This window comes from Ischnura elegans, chromosome 3 (genome assembly GCF_921293095.1).
Source record: "Ischnura elegans chromosome 3, ioIscEleg1.1, whole genome shotgun sequence".
Lineage (NCBI taxonomy): Eukaryota > Metazoa > Arthropoda > Insecta > Odonata > Coenagrionidae > Ischnura > Ischnura elegans.
In genome coordinates, this window is record NC_060248.1 from 42,017,346 (window position 1) to 42,036,955 (window position 19,610).

Genomic DNA, 19,610 nt, shown 5'->3' on the forward strand with positions numbered 1-19,610 from the left:
ATAAAAAATATTCAATGACTCATTTTGGAGTCCTTGTGTAGGCTTTCGCGGTGTGGCGAAGATTCAGGGTGGAGGTTTTCGGGGTTAGCACCGCGTAGATTGGTCTCTGCAGACAACAGTTTCGCCGGCATTGCAGCAGGCTTCTTCTTCAGGTTAATGAAGTGAGATCATTGACCTGAAGAAGCCTGCTGCAATGCCGGCGAAACTGTTGTCTGCAGAGACCAATCTACGCGGTGCTAACCCCGAAAACCTCCACCCTGAATACTCATTTTGGAGGTTATAAATTACTGTCAATGAATTATTATAATGAATATTATTAATGGATTATGTTATCAATTAAAATAATTTCATCATATTTAAAAGAAATTATAATTTTGGAGTCGAACTATGACGATGTAGCTACCTAAACGATTTTTCTTATTTTTCACTTGATGTGGATACAACTCTCCTCAACAATAAAATTTGGTAAGAGAAATATATCATTTAAGACAGAAAAAGAATTTTGAATGAATGCCCTGCACCCTTGCCCTCCGCCTCAGCGGCGTCCGCCCATTCGTATTTTATGCCATATTTCCATCAATAGAGAAGATATAAATAAATAGGGTAGCTCGTTTTAAATGCCTGCAATTGAGAAAAGAACTTAATGCATTATTTTACTGAAGGCAAAAAAATTACATGAGCTTATAACAAAATTCAAATTTCCAAATCGATTTTTGATTATGTAGCTTTCTTTTCCATTTTCCTCATTTTAACCTGATATCCCATTTTTCTTTAATACCCTTCATCATGTACTGATAAACATCTTTAAATACAATACACACAATAACCGCCGCAAACTCTCAGGGATAAATTTACGAAGCCTTGGCATAAAAAGCTACGGTGAATACGTAGGGCGGCCATCTATGCGTGCCTTCCAATGGGATCTTTGGAAAGAGTGCCTCTATGGACTTGCCCACATCGATCGCCACCTTCTGCCACGTTCTAAAATGAGCCATTGCATGTATTTTTACCTTCCTCATTGAACATCATTAAAACCCCATTTATAAATTGAAATTTAAAGCTAAGGTTTTTAAAAAATCATTTTAAAAATATTATTTCAATTTCATTACAAAATCCATTAAATCTCTCTACAAACACTACCTTTAAAATAATTTATTGAATGATTCTTCATCTTCCTTAATTCCTGATATGTATGACTTATGATGCGAAGGCGTTTTCGTAAAATTGCAGTGTAACAGCATTGTAATATACTGTCAACCACTGCATTCACTACTGAATGAATTTAGGGTTTTCGTTTTTTAATCAAATGGAGACGATTTGCCAAATGTGGTCGAAATAAGTGACACAGGGGGAAAACAGTTCCTAAAAAAATTGATAGAATTACCCATAAATAAAAATTTTTTCGATCTTGGTTCCATTAAAAACTATGATAAACATTACATATAGCATTATGGTATGTAGGCTTTCCGGCATTTACTATCCCGTATATATTGCTCTCTGATTAGATCTTTGTGTAAACTAATTCGCCCCTTCGTGTACTTCCCCACAGTGGCACTCAACAATCAACATGGAACATAGAAAGAAAATTACAGCTTCCCTTAGAAAGATAATATCTCTGATCGATATGCTTTCTGGCTCGAAAAGAATTCACATGTAAGCTTTTATTACCAAGCAAAATTATCCAACCAACTTTGAATAAAACCAGCTGGTGAGTGTCCCTTGCTAGTCAAGTATGAACCCGGGCCCCGTCAAGCTCACGCGGTTTACGCATGGTTGCTGTTTACGCATAACACTTGCCATCTTATTGGTAAATGGTTACCAACTTCTCGTATTAACGCGTGAAAACGTTTTAACACTAATATATTTTCCTATAAGTAAAGATGACACCTCCAAGTAATTCAATTTATATCTACTACGCTTGAAATTCCTTAATGGCATGTAATCCTTTGCATGATATGAGCTAAACCTCGTGTAGTTCCTCAGAGACGATGGAAAAATTGATAAGTAATTACAAAAAAATGGATGTAGATACGCTGGTTCCAATCAACCTCCTCATGAGAGGCCTGATCATTATAGCATTTTGCCGTAGTTGAGCATCAACTAATTCTATGTTTCTATTCAAGTTCAATGAATGAAGTAGCTGATTTAAAAGCCAGTAAACCTGTCCAAATATTGACGGATAAACTCTTAGTACCAGCAACCAATTCGATAAAATTAAGATTCTAAACATGCATCAAATTTCGGAATAATAAACAAAACTTGCTAGCTATCAGTGTCGTATTGGGGGCAGAAATGGTAAAATACATTGTTAATTCTATCTAAATCATGCCGCTTAGTCATAATTAAGCGTCAAAGTATTCTATGTGATACATAATACTTTAAATATTCCTACAAGGTGTATTATTGAAGTATGGTACTAATTTTTATCCAGCGGATACTTCTAACAAGAGCGAAAATTTTTAAGTAAGATACGGAATAACCCGAGGAAATAATATTTAGAGAAGAAAAAAATTCACTGATAGGATAATTTGGTGATTTAATTAACTTGACAAGAGCCAGGCTAAAAACGTGGAGCACGAGCCAAGCTTTCGTCGAGTTAACACCGAATTATCTTTTTGGCCTTAGTGAGCCGAGAAACTGGGTTAGGAGATTTATTTCCTATTAGCCTTTCGGATTATTCCCATTCTCTGGAATATGTACCCATTGAGTACCTTCTTACCATTTATTTTTCCTACTCGATAAATTGACGCTTTTCTGTAAGGTGTAGAACTCATTGTTATGTATTTGTGTGGCTATGGCTACAGGTATAATTTAGTGACAGAAGAATTTCCTTTCCTTTTTCTGACTCCAATCCGCCGAATTTTGTGGATACTTTCATTTGCTGTCATAATTTTTATGCAGAGAATATCACCAAAATCGTTTAAATAAATATTAAGGATTATACCTCAGTCAACTGCAATTTAATATATTTTTAGATATTGTACCCATTGAGTGATAGTAAGATGCCCATGATTCGGTAAGACAAATTCTCACGAAACGCCCTTGATGTTGGGAGAATACTCAAAAACGCATCTGGGCTTGGAAGATCGTTTGTTCTAACTACCGCTGGCTTTTCATGTTTTCCTGACATATTTTAGAAAAATATTCGTATTTAAGGAAAAATTTCTCCAGGCTTCGATTGAGTGAGACTGTCGTTATCACTGTTGATCGAAACAATGACTCTGTTCTCTTCTTTTGTTATGAATAATGGAAGACCCCTCAACAGAAGGAAGACTGAGGAGACGTAACTTGCCATGCCGCCCTTAGTATTTGTATGAGAGGCTACCATAACCTAACAGCAACGAAATATTACGCCATGTTCAGTCATCCGCAGGTATTCAAAACGTGTCTAGGTGGCGGGGGAATAAATTTTCAAAACCAATGTAATCCTTCGTATTATGGTCATCTTTCCACGATCGAGGTAAAAAAAAGATCAAATTGGCCACGAACGGTGGCGCGTTCCATGAAATATTCTGGTATAGAATTGTAGATCAAGCAGCACTCATAATTTTATTTAAAATGGCTCACACAGAAGTGAGCAAAAATTAATTTCAACTAATGCATAACAAATGCACGAGGGAAAGAAACGCGTCCAACAGCAGGGTTGAAAATTGGAGAAAAAAAGTCCTATGCCACTTAAATGTTCACCTCTGTATTATTGTGTGCTTATTAATCCGAAATTCCTAGAAAAGTTTTACGTTGTAAATAGTTGCGAAGCAACGTATTTGCAAATTAGATACATGGATAAAAACAATAAACTTTAATCGATAATAGGCGATATATAATCCCAATTCTATACCATTTACACATATCAAAGAGTAAAAAAATTATTTGAAATCATTATTAATTTAACTAATGGGAAAAAATTGTTTCTTGTCAAGAGCCATTGTCATCCTCATTTTGATTTTCTAGCATATTTGAAAGCCTTTTAATGAGTCTTTCCTTTGCTAGGCCTTATCGCAATTAGATATTTTTAAGTACGAAGTGAATTTGATTATAAACCGATAAATATGAAAAACAGCAAGAATGACTACCACGTTATTCTCTAAGATAATTATTTAGTAACCAATCCAATGTAGTCATATACTATACGGACATCAAACTTACTTGTTTCCCTAGTGTATTCGCTATGTAAAATTACTAGGTTTTCAAACAGTGAAATACGTGCGGATGACGAAATAACATATGAGTTATGTAAGGTATATACTCGCATACTACAAGCTTCATTTAAATAAAGGTTTAATTTTAAATATGAGCGTATAAATAACGTATCGGAAACAGTGGAGTCAAGTTTGATTTAAATAGCCAATTTCTTAATGCCTGACCATTCTGGTCGCAAGGAATAATGTATTCCTAATGGGCTTAGGCTTAAATAAAAGTTAAAAACATACCAGCAATGACGTAGCATACACTGCAAGTATCTTGACACTGCAGAAAATATCAAATTAGGGACAATGACTACTCCCTGGAATTCGGTCGAAAATGAACGCCATTAACTCTTATCATCATACGTCCTCGTGCAGTTCAGCACCGCATATTTGTGATAACTCCGGTTCACCCCGACTTCAGAACCTACGCCAAGTATGTATTGCTCAACAGCGAGCAATCACCTCCGGCCGACTACCTTTGGCCTAGCTTCTCTTTTATCTACGGAACTGACAACATGCTTTGAAAAGTAGAAACCAGTTTAACTCTGGAATAACTCAGAAACCTGTACGTCCCTATCACAAACAAAATACGAAGACTTGGGCAGGTAAATTTTTCAGTTGTAGCAGTTCGTCCATGGAAGTGGAGAAGAAGGACATGTTCTCTCAAATGAGACGGAACACTGTGATGGGACTTTAAGAAACTGTTTTTCCGATCCGTGTTACCTACAATGATCAGTTTAGTGAATTTCGTCCACACGCGTAATTGGTATGGACAGCATAGTGGTGGAAAATCGAAGTATAAGAAGCTTAATAATCCCAAACTCAGGCACTTACTCAGGCAAGATGGTATTTCGACAGTTACCGATACTTGGGAGAAATATTGTTGCTCGAACGAAGGCTTCCAAGAAGAGTACGTATAAAACATCTATCTTAATTTACAAAAGCTAGTTTCTTTCTTCCAATTTTTATTTCCAGTTATAGAGGAAATACGTATCATTCCACAAATCATTGAGCAAAACATTCAAAAATCATCTTAACAAAAATCCTATCATCTGTACTTTAAGAGATATTTTATTGATTAAAAATGAAGTAAATGAGTGTTTTTGATGTGTTTTTTCCAATAACTTAAAAAAAAGAGGAAATCACAGCCGTTTACTTCATAATTTTTTAACTCAATAAATACTTAATTGCCGATTACGGGTTTTCTGAATTCATTGTTTTAAGTTAAACAGCATTTCTTGGGATTTTTCTAGGAATTTTTAAAAATAAAACGGACAATAACTTGGTTTAATTACTATTTGTGTCAATTATCATGTAGTGACGTTAAAAATCTAATGATTGAAATAAATAATAAGCATGGCAATACACTTATTTTGCCGTTAAATCCAAATTTTCGCCAATAATACTAACTAACTTGCAGATAAATATATATTGCCATTAACGATTTGTCTACACTATTAATATAGTATGTCGAACTAAGATGGGTACAAGTTGATATTTTCTTCTAGTTGCATACGGACCGATATCGTGTGCTGAAATCGAAATGAAGTGAGTAAAAATTTATAAGCTCCAAATGAATAATTTAAAAAGCTAAGAACTCAATCATCAAAGATATGCAAAAATAAGAGCTCATTACGTATTCATCAGTTTGGAAAATGGTCAACTTGACAGGCTTTTAATGCATGAGTAGGCCTTTTTTTCTGGATAATTGGAAACCCCACGCTGCTGAAGCTTAGCTTTTGATTCTGCAAGCCAAACGCTTTTCAGCTGAATAGCTGCCGGTGGCATATTAATTAGCTATGAAAAATGCATTATAGTACTGCCATGGCAATCGCTATTTTTATTTTACCTCCTCGTTTTTCCTTACTTCATTTTCACCCCATTATAATTATCGCCTTACGAAATTACTACATTTCAGATTCTTTCAACGTGAAGTTATTAAGGATCAACGCGAAATGAAAGCATCGCGTGACGGTAAAATAATTTAAAGCTTATGTATGAAACATGAAGCATATAAATCCATCCTAATATTGCCGAGTTTAAATTATCCACCATATCTATGCAACCCAGTCCGGCGAGTGTTTCTTTATAAAGCATTCCAATTCCTCAGATACTACCCTAATTTTCCTCGGACATCCGACTTTTTGCTAGAATGTAATTTCGTTCTTATTCAGCCTGTGAACGCTCTAGGTGAAAGTATACAAGATCCGAGCCACAACTACAGCATCGATATATGTTAAACTCGAGAAAAGGGAAATGCATCTATGAAAGACTGAGAACCCGCAATACAATCCACTTATAAAGTGTATTAATAAATATCCAAGCGGGTATTTTTTTAAATATCTATCCATCTTTTTTACTTGGACATCACTTTTTGGTACTATGTAAATTGGGTATTTTTTTCGTCTCTCACTCCCCTCAAGATACATTTTGCCACCAACCCAAAAGAAGACATCTATAAAACTAGCACCAGAAGGAGGAAGGGTTGAACCCAATTTTTGTGAAAACTTGATTTTTTTGTGGAGAAACGAAAAAAAAGACATTTCTCCCAATTGCTGTATCGAGCATGAAATAATGTCTCCTCTTTTTTTCCCCTAACCACACCCACATGAAAAAATCCTTCCTTCAAAAAAAAATAATAAACCCTCTTGCACCCTCAAACCCGTTCATTTTTTTAGTGTCGACAGGAAGAGAGGCGATTTGGAGGAGATAGTGTTGGAGGAGAGGGTGGCGGTGGTAGACGAGACTGTGGGAGGAGGGTTGGGCGACGTCGCAGAAGGTGATGTCGAGGCCTCAGAGGCCGCTACCGCTGGCGGGGGTGACGAAGGCGGGGAAGGCACCAGTGGTGCGGGTGGGGGGACTCGCAGGAACATCGGGAGTAGGTCTAAAAGCATTGGAGAGCAGCACTGGACCAATGTCAGAGCCGTCATGGCTCTGTACTCTCGCCTGAGGAAAATAAAGAGGTATTCAGTTGATAAAAACAGCTTTAAAATAAAACATTGAAACAATACCAAGCGGGTATCTCTCTCTTTCTCTCTCTCTATAAACCTTTTCAGTAAAAATATTCAACTACCTATTCGTTCTTCTCTCGTTCCAGCTTCACTATATTCTGTTTTCTATTAACTCACTCTTACGTGGTTGGTTCTGTCTATCACTAACTGGTTTCTTTACGTTTCTTCACTGTATACCCCGTACTCTTCGTCTGTGTGTGTTTGGATGTATATTGAACGTTTGTACTGTACACACACACTCATACTATATATCCGTATACTGTCTGTCTGTTTGTCGCTCTGCCTCAAATCTCCTCACGTCCTGTCGTACGGCTGCTCTTTATGACCGTCTAGCTGAGAGTTTGTTGTCTTTTATTAACGGTGTGTTTCGTCTTTCTAAATGGCTTCCAGTCCTTCAACCCATTTACTAACACCTTCACGACTCCTGCGCTCGGCTTATCCTACTCTTCTTGTTTAACAACACCTCCGTTCGTCGCCGTGTTTTTTTTTTAACGCTGCGTGAGACATCTTAACCTTTTTCATGGAGATCTCTGATGCTCGTTCACCTCTGTTTCTTGTCATGTGTGTTTTTGTGTGCTCGTATATGCGTTTGCAACTGCATTGCTGACCACTCACTGAAGAAATATCTAAAACATTAAAAGCAACCAACGTGGCTAAAGCCAATAGTGTACTTATTACTTAAACCTTCGTCCTCCCTACTTGATGCACTAAACGTCTTGCAATGGTATGTGGTTATGTCTCCCTGTGCTGTCTTAGTCACCCATGCATTTACTTTTGGATGTTTTCCTGTTTTGTGCCTTGACTGATTCTAAGGCAGTAGTTTCCATAGAACTTGAGTTGACCTCTTGTATATATTTTTAAAAACATCAAACTGGTTCGCCCTCATTGCAGTAAAAAAAAATATTTTCATAAAGCATAAATTTTCTAGGTGTATGCATCAGTCGACTCTCTTTATGTGTATGTACTTAACCCTTACATGCATTGATTAATCACCTATTGTGCTTAACTGCTATTTCCGTCATTAACCTAGCCTCTTTACAACAAAACTTCAATGGTTCGTCTAATAGACGCTCTTTCTCACATTTTCTATGTAAATATTGATACATTGTAGATATATTTAATATATTTTCATTTATAAGTACTTTCTGGCAAGAAACAGATTTTTACTTGTTCATAGAGCAAATAATTTTCGATTTCATGATATGGAATGTTTACAAACTGCCACAATAGCATTGTAGACTAACTTTATTCTATTACCTGATGTGTTTATAATTTAAATCATAGTCAATATTAGAATTGCCTGCTGCACATGTAAATTAACATGCAATGGTAACAACTTATATTACATATTCCAATTTTTAAGTAATCTATAGCGAAAAGCACACCATTGTAATGTATTACACTAATTAGAGTTTGATCCTTTAATTGTAAAATAAATGTTATCTTGAAATTGTGTTAACCTGTTTATGTATTCAACATTACATGTGCTAACTGATCGAAACACAGATTAGTAGACAACTTGTGACGATGATTTAGGTTTAGTGTTGCACTGCATTAAAACTTGACTAAACACTATTTTCAAGATTACTAGAAACTTTTTAGTGTAGCACACCGCAAACTAGGTCTTGCACAAATCAAATAAACTATAATTTAGAAATAATAATTGTTTGGTAGCCTATTAAAATGTATTTTGCAAATGTTGATTCAACATCCCCTTTAAAAGTATGTTTAAAAATGTTAACTCTGATGTACGGAAATAAATTATCAATTATTATAAGATATTAAGTCAAAGCCATTTTAATAATATTTTTTGATTCCGTAAATATGATTCTTAATTAATTAAACGTTGTGAAGGAGTCTGATTTAAATTGAATTATAAACTTGAAAACTGCAACATGGAATTGCATGAGATAATTATTTTTTTATAAAATTTAAATGAATTACATAAAATTCTATAAAATAATACTTTCTTCCACACTTTTCCTTTTAAGTATTTCTAATTATTTAAAAACTTTTAGCTATTTAGAAATTTTTTAATAAATAGTATTAATTCTGTTTTCAATATTTTTGCATCCACTTTGTTGTCCTAGTTATGTTTGCCATGTAACCCATAGATGCGCATTTTCTACCTCCAATCCCTGTAAAAACAGCTTTGGAATGCTTTGGAGACACGAATTTAGCCATACATTCAATTCTCCTTACTAAAGAGAAAGTTTAGTTCCTAAAACCTCGTGGTTGATTCCTGAAGCCCTTTTTTATTTTCTTGGGAAATCAATGGCTAGATGTATTGCTCATTTTTGTATTTTGCATTGTAATTTCAAGATCTAATTTGGCACCCATGCCTGTACGTAGTTCTGTTTAAAACTTTCAGTACTCCCATATTCTTTACACATATTCGCATTTCTTATTTATACTTTCTTTTCTATAAATGATTCTATTTAGTATTATGATAGAAGAACGAATACCATATAACCATTACATACTTTTAAATCGCAATGAAAAAATATTCATCAGGCCTAAAAGACTCGTCCATGAAGGCAGTAATATTATCACAAAATAAATTTTACGGATAACTTTTCAAATAGAAATTTCACTTAAATAATTGACGAATCGATGAATTAAATTATGTCGTGGAGGAAATTTATACGCTAACACATAAATAAAAATGCGTCAAATAATTCAATATCCAGTAACAATTCATTTTAAAAAATTTAAAGAATATTCGAAAGCCTTTCAGCATAAAAAATTTAAACACCATTCTAAAATATCCCCCTATGAAACAGACATCGCACATGAGTGCTGACATTTTATCCCACTCCAATTTATTCACCATCTACTGTACTACTCTAAACACTAACACTCGAAAAACGTTAGGTAACACCACTTTTAATACGCATTTCAATCTATTTAAAATTTGAAAATTCAAAAGCGTATCAATGTCAATAAATCCTATGGCGAAAGCTGCGCTCCTCTTGTTTCACAGTTACATTACAAAAAAGAGGTTTACTATTTTTACGGATTATTTTTGCGTATCCGGCACATGAAAGTGCAGTATATTTAATCATAAAAGAGATATCACATTATTACTTAGTGGAATACTTTCCAGTGATTAGAATTGATTCCTTCGGTTTTCTTCCCGCATTCACTCTCCTTACTGAAGCTTTAATAAATTTAGATTGTGTACGGCAAAAGGAATACTTCCTAATACAATCTAAAGTTAATATACAATGAGTCTAGCAGCCATCAATAAAATATCTCATTTCGAGTTTAGTTTATGGGTTGGACTCTGGCAATAGCAATGTTATGGCATTAGTCATTTTTTCCAACGTGAGACAAAAATTACAAACTCTTGAGATATTCACTATGAATTGGTATCTGCAAACTTTTTTATGATGACAGATGTACTACATTTAATTCTCCAAGGCAGTGGAAAGTCAATGGAGTGCCGTCTCCAAATCGAAATGCAGTGGTCTGATCTTGCAACCTTCAGTAGCCTTCTTATTCGGAAGTTAACTTCGTATTGCGCATCACTCAAACACATATTGGTAGTGTTATTGGAAATAATAAATAAAGTGCATTATTCTCTTTTCAGTAGACGATTAAATCTTTAAAAAGGAGTCTTAAACTTAAAGAGGACTAAAGTACCGCATCATGTGCACAAAAATCACACAGCAAGCCTTTAACTCTGGATAATCATTATAATGAAATTAATGTCTAAATCATCATAGATTGATGTTTAGAGCTATACCGCTCCATTTATAGGAGTTCAAATTAATGGTATTTAATGCCACAACGCCAACTTTAATGTAATAAGGTTTACGTTCGATCAATTTAAGTATAAACGGCATACAGGAGACAAAAGTACACGAAGTAGTCGGATTCCAACACTAAATCCTTCAACGAATAACAAGGACTTCAAAGAAAAAGATAGAGGCCACATAACTTACGCAGAGATGTTTTGACGTTATTCCTTGATACATGTTTGGTGACAAGTACATGTTTTAACACAATTACACTGTGCTAACTTCACTCACATCCACTGGAATTAATCAGCGATGGCATCCCCATGCTCACAATTCATGCCACTTAATTTGGTACGTTAGGTTACTAAAAACATAAATAATCTTCATAACTAATGTCTAGAGACTAAATACGCCATCCATGCTAGGATGGCGAACCACAGGAAAGTCAAATAAATGGTAAGGGGTAGGATGAAATGAAGGGCTGCCATACACTAACTCCAAGGAATGTGATACTACTATGTTTGTATGGGTGGGAAGGATGGAGTACCCATGGTGTTGTACGCATCAGATTATCAGAAAGTAAGCTCGCGAGAATCCCCGGAATAAAAATAGTTATATATCCCCCGTCGCTCCCATGGATATCAGCATTTTAAGTCGAATATAACGACTTTCAGGCATTTATGGAAAATTTAAATGCAAATGGGATAATTAAGAGCTATGAAAAGACCAAATATTTACCAGAAAGCAGCAAACTAGAGCCTGCATGGCTATTAAAGCAAGATATCTCCAAGAAATATTTCGTCCGCCCGGTGATCTGTTTTCTGAATAAACACGCAAGTCGGAAAGATAACGGGAAATAAAACATTGGTAGCTACTTAAGAGTTCTCGTTGTCATTCGCTACATAAATAAGAAGAATCCCTCGTGAACAAGTGTTTTTGCCATTTTTTCCACAGTTTATGTATTTCCCAGAGTCTTAGGGAAGTTATGAAGTTCGTTAATACGGTTAGAAAACTCAGTACCGACTCAGATTTCGCAGGTAAATCCTTAAGTTTCTCATAGCTAGCTTTCCCGCAGTCTCTAAAAAAAGCTGTTAGAACCATTTGTGCTGGCGACAATAGCAATAGCAAAGAGGATTACGAAATTGCAATTACACATTTCCAAATAGCAATTAAAATTATGGAACGAACCCTTCAATTCTGGTAAAACAAATAATTCAAGGTAGTGGGGCCAGTACTAGAGTTGGGATCCGTGGGTAGGGTCCCTGATATGGCTTCGGCTGAAAGTTAGGTACAAAGATACAGCAAGGCACCATGATCGATCCTCTATATTTCCAATCTTTCATTCAAACCCTTCAACAACCCTCCATACACCTACATACCCAATACAACTGCAGTCACCAGTTAAGTCAACAACCAAACCGCCAGTAACAGAATTATTCAGTCGTGTAAATGTTTCCGTATTATGAGTTTCGACGATTGGGCTTTCAGCAATTTTATGCGCAACATATCGATCCACTCGCACCCTCTAATTCCTCAACTTAAGGGTCGTACGTATTCTGCACCCCTAATGTTGGGAGTGTACATGTACTATTTCTCTTGTATCAATGTTTCAGTCCCTCACTATGCTTTCTCTTATTATCCCACTCTTTCGCCAATCCCGTCGGCGATCTGCTTGGACTCCTGACCTGGGATGTGACGCGACCTTCGCCCGAGCAGGACCAAGAGCAACCAACGGTGGATGAAATTAAGGACCACCGTCCAGTTGTCAGGTGCAATTTCGTCGACAATTCAGAAAAAGCCACCGCTCAAGAGGGAAGATTCGTTCCTCAAGAGGTTCTCGACTCGGCAAATACCAGAGACTCAGGTGAGTACGAAAACCTTTTCTTTTTGATTTCGAGCAACTTTCGGGGTAATTTTTAACTTGATTAAATTATATATATAAGAGTTTAATCTTGAGTATTCGAATGAAAAGTTCACAAAATATATAGAGCATGAAACATGACTGCAACTGGAGATCATATCATCAAAAGACAAGAATTGTTTTTGACTGGAGAGATTTTACACGCAGCAGCATAGACAACGCTCTTACTATCTGAGATTCGGAGGAAAAGCAGGACTCCCTAGAAGGAATGACTCACAACATAGATGCGCCTTAAAAATTCCATCCGTATCGCTAGCAGCCATTGATCAACGTGATAGTAGTTTCACACATTTCTGCTTTTAAGACAATAAAATGGGGAGAAAAAACTTTATAAGTCCCATAGAAATTTTTCATGCACAGCGATACAATGCTACCCTCTCTTTAAAACCCAGCGTGCATTCCCTCTAAAACGATATAACCTTTTAGCACACTTGCAGGTTATGGAGTGAAAGACTATTCTGCTATTGCTACAAAATTAAGCCAAATTTTGGGGCACACGTTTACTTAATTTAAGACGATGTATTAAGAATACCTCTCGCTAATAATGGGCGACCACAAAGCTAGTTCCCCGATGTAAGTAAGTAAAGCTATGAATTAAAGATGAAAAAGCTAGCGTCAATAATCCAGGGCATAGATAATATCATCGCATCATGGATTTATATGCGCCTATAAACGCAATGAGATAGTTCAAACTCAGAGCGAAAGAAACATCCAAAGTTAAGACCTCCGTAAGCAATAATAGCAGTACTTAAAGAGTCTGGCTATTCTGAGGATTTAATGTCGATTCCTAGGAAAAACTTTTACCGGTTTTCATTCCACAACGTGGTCTGAAAAATTTTACCGAATACAAACTTCGTATTCGTCTCACACGTCACCACTCGCCATGCAAAGTTGGATGGAACACACGTAGCAGAAACTGGGTCAGTACGACTCCAATTTTTAAGGGCCAGAGAAAGGCAAAATGGCATTGTAGCCACTGAGAAGAAGTATTTTCGTTTGAGAAAACTCACTTTTTTCCAGCGAGTTAACTTTTGAGAAAGTATTAAATCATATCTTACCCGTCGCAACATTTTCAGAATTTTCAAGTGAAGAGTTAATACACTACCATTGCTGGGTCCACAAATTTCAGAAATATCCACTGAAAAATATTCCCATCAGTAAATCATGTGATAGCCCATATAAATAGACTAACAATAGTAAAAATATTGATCAATAATAATAAAAATATTGGTCTATAGCGTGCAATCTAGGTTAATATTTGGCAAGTAAAATAAAATTCGATGAATATTTGTCTCCAGTCGTCTCTTCTGTTTCAAGCAGCAACCAGTTACGATGGAAAAAGAAACTAAAAAATACCAAGCATAGTAAAAATGTTTTTAGAGCTTTAGTGATGTAAATGTTCATATCTTCTAGTAACGCCGCCATTTAAAAAATACGCATGTTTCATCTCCACGACCTTTCCCCACTGTTATGATATCATTCTCAGGGATTCTAGGTGTGAATCCTGACAGATCAGAGATGGAGATCAAGCCCATTTTGGAAACGTAAGCGTTATAAGAAAACATTACCCAGTGCGCAGCCCAAGAAAAGCCTTTGCATACAAGTCACCAGGATGCTCTTAAATCGTTTGCAATACCTGAAATATAGAACGCAAGAGAATATAATTTCGCGAGGGACAGCTGTCACTGCAACTCTCACATACAAAACTATAAACATTTCCCGATGTATTTGACGGTCAAAAACCAGCAAAAAAATTTTAAATTACTTCAATAAAAGTATGACATAGAATGCTTCCTAAGGACAGCAATAATTTGGCGAGGAAAGAATGCAGGAAAAACCTCTACTACTCTCGGCGTCAAAATACAGTGCATGCCATAATAATGAACGATACCACATTTTATAGTAAATTTTATTCTTAATTCTGAATTATTTTTTAGTGAAATTTTTAAAAATGTAGACACGCGAGTGCAATAAATGACTCCGCGCACCATAAAATTAGCCGTTTTGGCAATTTCATGAACTTTGTAACTCAACCTAGGGAAAAGTACCACGTCTACAACATTCATCTTCCACAATAAGTTGCAAATATTAATGTAGATCAATAAAATGGCCTTTGTGTATTTTTAGAACGCATATTTTGACGTAAAATAACGAAAATGTTTAAATACTATCTAGTCCTACAGTTTACCTCGTAGGAAAAAATAAAATTGACAGAAACACTTCTTAATTCATTTGCAATTTTTCTATTATCCATAATCTGTAAAAAAAAGATTGATATTTGTGAATGTTAATAACTTCTATTAATGTGATGTCGCCAAACGGGGCTTAGCCGGGCCAGTGCGGTCACTAGGAAGCAAAGTTTCGCGCGAAAGTAGCATTCGTTTTCTCCGTATTTTTAGTAAGGTAAGGTATTCTAAGAAATTAATATGCGAGAGTTTGCAGATACATACTGACAATTTCGTCGATACTCAATATGACGAGTGAATTTTTTTTATCATTTGTCAAACCCAATCACTCTCTTGAACCGTATCATCTAAGAAAAGAAATTGGTAGGAAAAACAATTCCAATATTGCGAACTGTACCCTTTTTTATACCCTAGCATATAAAAGTAACGCTTTTTTCCTCTTAAAGCACTAAAACATCAATCACAGTACATCAATATCTTAAGTAAAGTGCATAAAATTTACATTTTGCTATATCCCAGGTAACATCAATTTTTAATCTGATTTGGGCATTTTAATCCATCAATGTTTCGACAGCCTCCAAGAACAGGCATGGTGAAAAAAGAAAAAATCCCCCACCGCTAAAAATTGGTACAGATATTTATAAATGCAAAAGCAATATAAGGTATACTTTCATCGGTAACCATTTAATATTTCTTGTATACAATATGAGCGCCTACATCGTCTTCAAAGGTTTCTGAGTCACAAAGAGAACGATTTTGAACGGTTTTTTTCCAACTATCTTCAGGCCAATATTCAAAATTGCATATTCACTATTGCCATTATGGAAGAGGCAATACCAGGAGGAACTTTTTTCTTTAAAACTCCCCAGGCATTTTTATTTATTCCGCAATATCTGACTTGCCGAGACAGTATCTCGTATTTTAGCGAGGTATAAAGGTAAAATGAGACCTGAGAAGCAAGAAGTTTAATTTGAAAGTAGGAATCTTGTGAATATTTTTGTTCAGCCCTGTGCTGTGACTTAGCGGTTATTGCTAAACAGATAGTTTTCATTTTTATGCTACTAAAATTTTTCCGCCATTCCTAGCGAAAAGTTAAATTCAGCACTGGGGTATGCAGGTGTGATTAGTCAACGAGAGCGTATTGTCAAATAATGAAATGTATCAGATTAGATCTTCATCGAAATTCGATACGTATCGTTGATGAAATTTGAATTACTGGTCATGAAAAAAGCGTATAACTTCTGCTCTCCCAAAATTATTTTCAAATGTTGAATTTCAAATTCAATGATCTCATTTCCGCCCGTAATGAAAACGTTTTTAAGAATTTACTTGCATTTATTAAATCGTAACTTTTATCATAGAAGGGAAGTAGGAATCACCCACAAAGGTATCTTCCATATGAATCTCGGAAAGTTTATTAAGGTAGACTTCAGGGCTTAGAAATATTGTATCCGATTTATGAAATTTAATTGGAATCACAATCAATTTAAACGCTTAAATTTCAAATAAAATTCTAAGAGAACGCCACAACCTCAGGATTGAGGAAAATTCTAAAGCCCCGTTGTCAACAACTTAAATGCGCTTATTTTAATGTGATTTCATTTGTTATGAGCCGGATAAATAAAGATAAATTGCATGAATAACATCACAAACTCCGCCTCAATCGTGAACTCTGTCTAAGAAGATATACAACAGCTTATGTGTCTCTCTGGCATATGTCTGTCGATAGACAAAGCTATCTTTCTCGCCAATGGTTAATTTTAAGAGAGATTTGAATTTTTCTCAGCTTATCTATACTGAGTCGAGTTGCGGCATTTTAAGTAGTTCCGATCCAACAGAAACTTTTTTTTTTAGTTTTCATCTCCGTAGTTACGCCAAGTAAATTTGCCCTGAATAATTATCAAGAGTTGAGAATTATCCAACCAACGCGATATGCGTAATCATTTAACTCATTTCTATCGATGGGGGATTTTCATAATTTTTGGAAAGTTTATTGTCATTTACAGGACAAATACGCATTCCAAAATTCTGAATCGAATTCCAAATACTGGCGCCACCGCAGTCTACCGTATAATAGCGGGGACAGACAAACTAAAAACCTTTTGAAGTTCCAGGAACGATGAAAGAAATGACAAGGGAAATGAGGGATTTATTGCATGAAGACTAATATCAGTGTCTTTAAAGCTTTGTATTTTTCTGAAGCCTAATTTTCTACGAATTGCTTATGCAACGACGACTTATCCTCATACATATTCCAACCAGTTGTGAAATATAGTGAGGCATTTTTGTCATACGAATTCTCCTTCTAAATTAACGCATTTATCTAAAAACGAGCCTTAAAGTGACATTCTATCCTCTTTGCTCGGATAATTACAAGACTCTGGAAATAATTTCTGGTTTCTTAGCATGTTGATTACATGAAGGATTTTCGTAATCTCTTTACGATTTATGAAATTATGTAGACCCCTGAAAAATCATACTTCTTCATCAAGAAGTAAAAATACGTTTTCGTTTTTCGAGAGAATTTTTTCATAAAATACAATAGGCTAATTACCGCATCATAACTGGAGAACACTGATTGATTGATAAGCAAGGTAACGATCAGAAAATTTTCTAACCAGATGACTCGAAAGAGCAACATTTTTTATGAAATTAAAATCACTTAACATGAGTTATTTTCATAGCTGACATGCACCTAAAATGAGTGAAGAACACTTTTCACCCACTTAAGCATCACAGTGTGCAATTTCAAGTTCTAAAAGAGAAATTGTCATGGAAAAGCAATATTCAAATTGCCATAGTCTGGAAGAGAACATGTTTTCCTTCAGTTCACTCGAATATGGAAAAAAATCAGGCTCAACTACTTTTAAATTATTCCGACCTAAATAAAATCAAAGAGCATGCAGGAAGCATTCAAACTTTGCCTTCCTTTGATCCAAGAAAAAAATATACAAATAATAAACATCGCGAGTGCGCGCTAAAATATCTAGCCTTTGTGCTTTGCAGAGCTAACTTTTTTATGAAATTGACATCTTTTAACATCAATTATTTTCACAACTGGTATGCACCTCAAAAGGGTACAGGATACTTTTCACAGTGCACAATAACAAGTTTGAAAAGAGAAAATGTCATGGAAAAGAAGTTTCCACAGTCTGGAAGAGGACATTCCAAAATTTGCATTTATTCCATTTAAGAGAAAATATATCCAAATAATGATCCCAACGGGAGCGCACTAAAATGTCTAGCCAAGGAGGAAACTGTCTCAGGCGTCTACTACATGTTAAGCCGATTTTCTAGCCAGATGACTGGAAAGTGCAACTTTTATATGAAATCAACATCTTTAAACATATAATATACGGTCTCAGGCGTTACTTTGTGGAATTGCTTCATTATAGAATAAAATAAAATTACTTTGTTTTATTCCACACTTTATTTTAAATAGCACATAGTGCTATTTAAAGTAAAGTGTGTAAACAAAGTTATTTTATTTTATTCTATATCTTTAAACATCAGTTATTTTCATAGTTGGCATGTAACTAAAAAGAGTACAGGACACTTTTCCCCCATTTTAGCATCACAGTACTCCATATCTAGTTCGAAAATAGAAAATATCACGGAAAAGAAGTATTCAAGTCTGGAAGAGAATATTTACGAAATTTTCCTTTATTCGATCCGAGAAAAAAAATATCCATATAATGATCCTAATAGGAGCGCACTAAAATGTCTAGCCGCGGAGGAAACGATCTGAGGCGGCGTCTATATTATGTTAATCGCGGGGCGGCTGCCGAGATCCCACACGTGGGTAGACGCAGAGCAGCGAGCCAAAGTTGAGTGGCTTGCAAATGCAGTCGTCGCATCTGCCGCGCCACGGTGAGTTCGTGTGTACGACCCGCTCACCCGCTCATCCCCCTTGCCGCCACCCTGCTCGCAAGCGGAAAGACAAGGGCAAACACGCCCCCGACAGCCAACAAAACCCCCACGCAGTTCCCGCCCCTTCCCTTTCATTCCCTCTCTTCCCCGTGTCTCATCCAGAGTCGGGTTTGAGATTTAAGAGGATGCATGCCTTTCGCTTCACCGTCTGATTTCCTGAAGTATGGCTTCTTTAAAACTTAAGCTATCACCTTGAAATTTTCTGATATTACATGGCAGACACTAGTGAATATCGCAATTATTTACAAATAGGTAAAGCACTGAGTATTATATTTGAGTTACACTGCATTAGTGACTAAAGTTAACTGAATGTAGGCTGAAAATTTTGAGATGATAGAGTAATTTATAGAAATTAATTAGAAATAAAATCAAAACTAATTGCGACTAATGAGGACATACATAGGGCAAAACCAAAGGTCCCCAAATTTACTAGATTATATGTGCACCGTTACTACAATCTCTAAATCTTAAATGGCATATTCTACGGGACCGAAAAGAAGTGAGCTCTAGGGGAAAAAATGAGAGCTTCAATTCCCTGGCTAGCAGAAGATGCGGGAATCTACACACGAGGCCGAAAAATCCTAAGGTCAACGTTTAGGTTTAGTTTCAGTAAAGGTGAATTTTATCTCCAA

The 19,610-nt window shown here is 35.7% G+C and overlaps 1 protein-coding gene across 1 annotated transcript in view; it reads left to right on the plus strand.

Annotated features, from left to right (window-relative positions):
* LOC124155693 (serine-rich adhesin for platelets-like) overlaps window positions 1-19,610 on the plus strand; it is a 302,267-nt gene that overhangs the window by 107,528 nt on the left and 175,129 nt on the right. The window contains exon 4 of the mRNA XM_046529723.1: window positions 12,658-12,805. Coding sequence (XP_046385679.1) covers window positions 12,658-12,805 — 148 coding nt within the window. The remainder of the gene's footprint in view (window positions 1-12,657; window positions 12,806-19,610) is intronic.